The following is an 8,219-nucleotide window of genomic DNA, read 5'->3' on the forward strand; positions in this document are numbered from 1 at the left end:
AAACGAATACAAAACTAAAAAACAACACAAATTATATTTGTATTTATACAGAAAAATAAAACATTTTATATGCGATACACAAAAGCACATTATTTTTTATTTTCCCCGCATGTTTGTTGAACGCTTTTCCCTTTTTGGTTCTCAACTTCAGTTATGTTACCACACATCACCAACGAACTGAAAGAAACCCGAACACTTTGGAACATAGCCTTATATAAAACGCCTCGACGACCAAGACGGAAAGTTGAATCACACCACGGAGAAGAGGGAGTCACCTCCCGTCTCCCAGTTAGAACAATAAGTAATCATGTGTTCACCCCCACCACCCACTCGAATCTAAACTGACCCCTGACCTTCCACCAAAGACACCAGAATAATAATATTCGAATGTCTTTGCTTCCACCCACCATCTGAGCACTAGCGGGTGATCCCGATCGGACGACAAACGTGTGTGTAAGTGCGTGATCTAGTACTTTATATAGTTAGCCTATAATACGATTATTCAAATGGAATACGTCGAAGCCTGGCTTCGACTGGGCGGCGACCTAGTGGCCCCCAAAAAACGAAGGTGAATCCGAATATGAATCCCACTGGGGATACGATATGTTTTGATCTTGGAGCGCGGGTCCCCAAAGTCCCGCGCTTCTTGTGTTGAATTTTTATAGCATATAGACAGAGGTGGATATCGGATATGGATATTGAAGAACGCAGTCCAATGGAGCAGCCGGCGGAGGGAGAGATGAATGCCAAAGCACAAAAGCCAACAGCAACAAAACACCAATAGGCCTCATCGCAGTCATTTGACCACAAATCTCACAAACAACGATGTTATAATCAATAAGAACGAACCAAAATCAAAATAACGACGTGAATATTGAGGGAGGGATCGATGGAGACCCAAACACCAAAAAAAAAACAAAAAACAAGAGCAAGGAAACGCTTTAAACTTAAATAATTCTAAAATTGTATCTAGGCAATATCGAAATGTAATACATACACCAACTATCCATAGTAGACAAACAAACACCAAGAAGAAATTGCTTGAGTGACTTACTTTAGATAACGATATTCTCGGGTAGGACCTCGAAACCCCAGCAACCGTAGCCTCGGACCTCAACCGATTTCCCCGTGCCCCCGACCCGAATCCAACCCAACGTCCCCTCCTCCAGTACGTCTATAAGCTAACCACGCGATCCAACCTCAACCCGTGTTCATAATCCGATGAGAAGTTGTTCGATTTTTAGTGAAACCTCGGTGCGGTTTCGATGTTGCAAGAATTAAAACCAAATAGAGACGACGTTTTCTTTGTTCAAATGTTGCCAATTTGCAAAATACAAGTGTTACACTACCATATAGCATATGGAGTATGAATAATATATATTTAGATGCGAAATACAGCTCAGTACTCAGCTCAGTAGCATTTTCATTGAGCCCAAAACGAGACGGCGGGCAAACGTTTATGTATGCATCAGTATACAAGGAGCGGCTGAGAGGTAGTTCTCCTCCTGCCATATAAAATATGAATCGACCTAAACGCATTAGACATCCGTGTAGAATACTGCGATTTGATTGGAACTATAGATAACAATCCAGAACAAATGGTAAACGAGCCCACGACGAAACGCGATTGACGCAATAAACAATGTTTTCGTAGCTCTAGATCGTAAGATAAACAAATTGATGAAACGCAACAAAACGATCGAGACAAAAATCGAGACAAAAGGCAACACCAAATAAATTGTAGACAAAACCAAAGTCGTTGTAATGTTGAAGCAAATCTATATGTAAATCAATCTGCAAGCGCTAACTAAACGTAACAAACATAAAATTAAACACAGCCACAAAATATTATTATGAAATTAAATTGAAACCTTAAGATGCATAGCTGTTCGAAACATTATACCGATAACAATATTGAAGATATATTCTACATTTTTATGTGTCTGCATATTTGAAAGAAAAATATATATTATTGAATAAACCATATTTCAAATAACCTTTCGGAAAATTACCATGTGTTTTTAGAATGAGTGACTACCCCCACAAATTTGGCAAGAAGGTACGAAATGAACAATTCCAATTCATCGATTCCAATAAAACTCGATTATTATATTCACTTTCATTAATAACTTTACAGTTTTATTTTTTTTTATTTACTTCAGCAGTCAGTAGGAGAAAAGGTTTCGAAAAACAAAAAAAAAATTAAACTCCGACCACTGAATGGATCTAGAAAAGTTGGACAGCATTTTCGGAACCTTGCAATAAAGGCAAAAATTCTGCAGACGTTACTCATTACGACCTAAGTTTATCAATAAATTAAAGGTTTAGTTGGATTCAATTCAGTTTCACTTAGGAATTACTTCAGGCTTAAGTTTTAATTCTAACTACGTAAATATAATCCCAGATTACCTCTAGTTCAAATGATTTTTTCATGTTCTTCGCATAGGGTGTTGTGAAATGATTAACAACGTTTCAATAAATACGTTAGTGATTATGTGTAATTGTGAACTTCTATACAGAGTGATGAATTGATGACTGGGATGGCAGTCTATGCTTTATCATACATGTGGCGTCCTGTTATTTGAGCTACGAGATTACCCCTCTTGCTTAGTTTAAATTACGTACAAAGGGTTTGATAGTCCGCTTCAAGTGAATCAAATTCAGCTTGGGCGGCAGACCCGGTTGGACCCGGTCCACAGGTAGGCCCTCCTCCATGCAGATCAGCATGGTCAAATAGAAGGTCAGAATACTGCCCGCTCCTATCCTCAGACTCAGGCAGAGTGCTAGAGACTGTCTGTCCGGCCCGGATCCAACGGCGTTGGCGCCGCCAGTCCTTTAACCTCCGCGTCCTTTTCGTCGCACAGAAGCGAAATCTCTTTATGAACTCTACTATTGCCACAATCTTTGGGTCTGTCCGGGGTGCTTAAACTAGCTGCAGCTCCGGCGCCGAAGGAGGATCAGATTCCTTCCTTTTGTCATGTAGGGGAAAAACTCCTACATCACCTAATTATGGATTGCATAGATTCTGGATGGGATGCGCCTCGCAACAGGGTCAGTGATTCCAGGCACCGGTTGCTCTTTGCGGAGTTGCCTTTGAAGATTCGATGATTAGGGTGTACGTTCTGTGAGAAGTGGTGAGTCGTAACGTGATTCACTTTGTTCTGTCTGATCACATTCGCTCACGAAGTAAATGTTGTTACATTTAGGTGAAACGCGGGAAACTAAAGAGATCGGTCTTGTGAAACCTCGACTTAGTTGCATGTTTTTAATCCTTTACATCGCCTGGCGGAACCTCCTTGATGGACTCCACCTTGGCCACAATTTTGAGAGCTGGACCCAGCTTCATGCCCATGGCGTTCACCAAATGGTTCTCCTTGAGCAGCAGCAACGCTTGACCGTCGATCTCCTGCTGTATAAAGTCATCCACGTAGTCCTGACAGCCAGGCAGTTCTCGGATGAAATTGCTAACTTCTTCCACACTCCAACTGCTGATGGGTGGGCGATCGGGTCCATTTACATTCGAGGATGGTATTGCTAGAACCGGCGCAACCATTCCAGCTGAAACCACTGGCAGTGACACAGTGGGAGCTATTGCAATTGGCAAGGGCAATGTCAGGGGCAACGAAAGTGGTGAGGATGTCGACATAGCCGCCAGCACTGGCATTGAAATCGGTGGGACCTCCGGCGTAGCCGCTTGAATTGGCAAAGCCTCCGATACTGTCTGGAATGATTCTGTCTGCATTTTTTCCTCAGCCATGGCTTCATCCAGTCTGTCCACCAATGCCATGGCGTCCACACCAACTATACCGCCTGTCCCCAGGCCGTTGGACTCTCCTGATCCAATTCCACCGATGCCGTTCTTTGCCTGCCTCGAGCATCCTGGCGAACAGTAGCGCTTCCGTTTCAGCTTTGCTTTGTGCTCCATCTTTCCACACTGCTCGCAAGCAACCATGTCCGAGCCTGGAGCTGATGCTATTCCACTTAGCTTGATGTCCTCCTGCATGGTTGCCTTTTTCTCTGCGCGAAGGAATGACACATTAAGATTTCGAATAAGCATTGGTACCCAAAGTTTATACTCACTTGGCGGCTCATCGCTGACGTCTTTGTCTGCATATCGCTGTCTAGTGACGGGAAATGGCTCGTTAGCCTCCTGGATGATGAAGCCATCGATGACGTGAGTTAAGACGTTCGGTTTAATCATCGCCTTGGGGAGATCCTTCGATCCATTACTGATGCCCGACGTGGTGGTTGTTGTTGTGCTGGTGCAAATTGTGGTAAAGGTGCCAGAACTGGTAGTGGTTGTGCTAGCGGTTGAGACAGCCGTGGTGCTGGCTGTCGTTCTGGCTACTCCAATCCCGTTGGTGATCGTCGTCGTGGTTGAAGTTGATGTTGCGGACGTTAAACTGCCGGAGGTTGCCAGCTTCGGCTCTTCTTTTCCACTGACACTGCTGGGAGTGGTGCTACTCGGTGGCTGCACTGCATTGCTTTGCTTGCTGGTGGGAGTGGTAGCGCCCTTTGACGGCGTGGAAGACCTATCTGAGGCATCTCCATTGGACAGGGCTTCGCCTGTGGAACTACTGGCCTCTACGGATGCACTGACAGTGGCAGGAGTAGATGATTTGGGGGTAGTGCAGGTGTCCTTTGCTGATACAGGAGTCTTGGGCGAACCAATGGGCACCAGTGTTGCGGTGGGCCCTTTCGAAGATGCCTCCTTGGTGGGCGTGGCTGGAAAGCCTGCTCCTCCACCGCTACTAGCACTGCTTAATGTGACCAGCTGCCCCGACGATGGAGTGACAGCGGTACTAGAAACACTCACAGGCGGGGCAGTAGATAGGTGACCCACGGTGGCATTCATCATAGAGGTCATGGCCAGAATGGGATTTGTTGTAGGTGAGGGCGTGGTGGGTGTAAGTGAAGGTAGTCCCAGTTGCTGCTGCTGCTGTTGAGACCCCCCGGCAATTGTGGCGCTGATTAGCTGCTGATGTTGGTGGATCTGAGTACCTTGCGCCTGAGCCTGCTGCATACTGGCCACCGTACTGCTGGTGACCAGAGGAGTGCTGCTCTGGCTGGTAATTGTGACCACACTGCTTGTGGGGAGGGTAGAGGAACTGCAAGTAATCGGTTTGGTTGTCTGAAAGATGGCGCCGGACGCCGAGAGAGCTTCCTGTAGGGCACTGGAAGTTATTCCGGCAATATCTTCCGCCGTCATCGATGATGAAACCGAAAACGGCACGCTGCTAAGCTGCAACTGACCAGACTGCTGCTGGGGTTGCTGCTGCTGTTGAGAAGTCGCTCCAGCCGACTGTTGCACCACAATCTGCTGGATAATGTTCTGCTGCTGCTCTCGCTGCTGTTGTTGCTGTTGCGCTTGAGCCTGCACTTGGGCTTGAACTTGTGCCTGCGCCTGTTGCTGTAGCTGCTGCTGTATCAGTTGGTTGTGAAGTTGCTGCTGCTGCTGTTGCTGGTGGGACGTGATGAATTGGTTTGGCGCCACCTGAAGGATTTGCTGAGTGGCATTCGCGAGAGCCTGTTGATGCTGCGCCTGGGCTTGGGCAACTTGCTGCTGTTGCTCTCTCTGCTGTTGCTGAGCCTGCGCGACTGCCTGTTGTTGTTGCGCCACCGCTTGCTGTTGCTGGGCGTTCACCTGCTGCTGCTGAGAGACCTGTTGCTGCTGTTGTTGCTGGGCCTGAACAGCCGCTTGCTGCTGCTGCATTTGAATGGCAGCAAACATTTGTTGCTGCAGGATTTGCTGTTTCTGAATCAGTTGTAGCTGCTGTTGCTGCTTGTCGACTCCTGCCGCAGTGGCTGCATGAAGGGTCTGCCCATTCTGCAGGGTGATCGGAGTGCCCGTTGTGCTCATCACAACCATTCTGGAAAAATGCAAAAATAAGTACTGCGACAAGGCAGATCATAAACTCATAATACTCACTTGTTACCCGCCGCATTGACCACCTGCTGGAGATTCGTCGCCTGTTGCTGCTGCTGCACGGTGGTCAGGTGGCCTACAACCTTATTTTGTCCTGCGACTTGACCGATTTCAGTTTTCAATGTGGCTAAAGCGGGGCGCACCGGCTGCTGCTTGTTCCGCATTTTGGCCTTCAGCAGGCTCTGGTTCTGGGCAGTCTGTGTGGATACGGAACTGGCCGGACGCACTTGAGTTCCATTGTGGGGCATGATCGGGGCTCCTGGCCGCTGCAGAGCTGCTGCAGTGAGTTGCTGCTGCTGTTGCTGCAACTGGGCAGTAGCCACCGCTAGTTGTTGCTGCTGCGTCTGATTGGTAGTGCCAACCTGCTGCTGCTGCTGCTTGGGAGCAAGTGCATCCAGTTGAGTGCGTGCCTTAGTGGGCGTCTGTGTCACGTTGCACTGAATAATCTCTGTAGGAAGATAGTTGACTTTAGTACCTATCCGATGCAATATACATGACAATATTCTTACGGTTTTGCTGGGTCTGCAGAGTCTGTGTCGCCGGTTGCTGTTGAATGAACATGCCTTGGGTTCCGTCTGGCTGGTTTCGTAGGATGATCTGATTGGAGCCAAAGGGTTGCAGGCCTGCCGTAGCATTCTGCCAGAACCAAGGGATCTGCATTTGTTGCGCTTGGCCAGCGTTCAGAAGTTGGGCAGTCTGAACAGACTGTCCACCCACACCGACTGGCAAAGTCGACTGTGAAACCTGCACGCACTGCTGAGTGGTTTGGGTGGTCTGCTGCTGTTGTTGCTGAACCTGCTGGGTCTGTGTTGACCCAGTAGATCCAGGACCCGTCGCCGCCTGCACCGTGCTGCTGGTGGTAGTCACCTTTTGAACCACTTTCTGTGCCAGCTTGCCTTGCGCATCCACTCCCACCTTGGCCAGAGCAGCAGTCAGCTGTTGCTGTTGCTGATGCTGGTTGAGCTGCTGTTGCTGCTGGTTAAGCTGTTGCTGCTGCTGTTGGGTAAGTTGCTGTTGCTGAGCTGCGGCGGCCATTGATTGCAGAAGGTTTTGCTGCTGCTGTGGCGAGTGGGAGATGACATTCACCGGCGAGATGAGCACCGTCTGAGGCGACTGATTGTGGTTCGAAGGAATACAAGTGGCGTAGTTTCCGCCGGCGAATCCCGCTTGGCCGCCGATCATTTGCTTGGCATTTTGAGTAGTGGTGGTAAGCATCTGGGGGCCGTTGCCCTGGAACGGCTTGCCGGCGGTGATCACCTGGATCGGCTGCTGACCGAGGCCTCCTGGATGCAACAGATTGCCCGACACAATCATTTGGGGATACAGGAAACTGGTGGAGGGTTGCATCAGCTGCACCGTCCTTCCCTGCGTCCAATCCCCGCCAACTCCTCCAGTGGCCGCTGCAAGTTGCATCGGCGACATGGTGCTGATGGCTGTGGAGTGCTGCTGTTGCTGGCTTTGCTGCGAGTTGGCCGGACTAGCTGCTCCTCCGGCTCCGGCCGAGGCTGCTCCTCCACCGCTGGCTTCCGAAAGCTGCTGCTGCAACTGCAACTGCTGCTGAACATCCATAATGTTGGTTGCATGCTTTAGCTCAGTTCCACTGTTACCCGTCGTGTGCGTGGGAAACTCTTGCTTCACCTGAATGGCGTAGGGATTATTTGCATATAACTGCTGCAGCTGCTCGGGGGAGATCTGTAGCGGCACATTGGTGGCAGCCGCCACCTGTTGAGCTGGACTCTGTGACTTCTCCAGTTTGCGGCCGGTTGTCCTTGAGTCGGGTGTACTTGGCGATCTGCTGCTGAGCGGCAGTAGTGGGTGGCGCCGTCTGATTGATGGCGTTCCGACTGACCCACGTGCTACCTTAGAGCTGGGCGATTGGGATGGACTCTTGGCAAAGTCCTCGTCGAAGCTGATGCCTGCCTTCTGGGCGAGTGTTTCCAGGCACCTTAGTGGCCGCTGGGGGTCCACGCCAGTGTTGTAGTTGCCCTTTACAGATGTGGTGGCTTCCGGTGAAGGTTGTGGTGTACGTATTGTTGTTGCTGATTCACTTTCTGTGTCCCCACTGCTGGAAAGAGAAATAGGAAACCCACACAGACGATCAGTAAATTGCGTTAAACACAAACAAACACGGACACACTTGGCGCGGCTCCGAATACGTGCGGCATGCTTCATATTTATGTTCAAATTCATATTTATATTCTTATTCATATTCTCTTAGCGCTTGAGGAAAAACCCACACAACAACAAGCTGCGACTGCATGTTACTCCCGCCAATGACTCTCTCTCTTGCTCT

General features: G+C 48.8%; 1 protein-coding gene across 1 annotated transcript; it reads right to left on the reverse strand.

Annotated features, from left to right (window-relative positions):
• Nucleotides 1-2,112: 2,112 nt before the first annotated feature.
• On the reverse strand, nucleotides 2,113-7,991 carry LOC117146765 (polyhomeotic-proximal chromatin protein-like). Its single transcript, XM_033313266.1, has 4 exons — nucleotides 6,436-7,991; nucleotides 5,930-6,374; nucleotides 4,081-5,870; nucleotides 2,113-4,017 (listed from the first exon to the last, which is right to left on the reverse strand). The coding sequence occupies exons 1-4, from the start codon at nucleotides 7,493-7,495 to the stop codon at nucleotides 3,266-3,268; spliced, it is 4,047 nt and encodes a 1,348-aa protein (XP_033169157.1). The 5' UTR covers nucleotides 7,496-7,991; the 3' UTR covers nucleotides 2,113-3,265.
• Nucleotides 7,992-8,219: the final 228 nt, after the last annotated feature.

The sequence above is a fragment of the Drosophila mauritiana genome, chromosome X (assembly GCF_004382145.1).
Source record: "Drosophila mauritiana strain mau12 chromosome X, ASM438214v1, whole genome shotgun sequence".
Lineage (NCBI taxonomy): Eukaryota > Metazoa > Arthropoda > Insecta > Diptera > Drosophilidae > Drosophila > Drosophila mauritiana.

Bases quoted from the DNA above. Each gene is read 5' to 3' on its own strand.
- LOC117146765 (XM_033313266.1), bottom strand. From the start codon at position 7,495: ATGGATGTTCAGCAGCAGTTGCAGTTGCAGCAGCAGCTTTCGGAAGCC. The intron at 5,871-5,929 runs GTGAGTATTATG...GCATTTTTCCAG, and splicing joins GTCAATGCGGCGGGTAACAA to AATGGTTGTGATGAGCACAA. The intron at 4,018-4,080 runs GTGAGTATAAAC...TCCTTCGCGCAG, and splicing joins CGTCAGCGATGAGCCGCCAA to AGAAAAAGGCAACCATGCAG.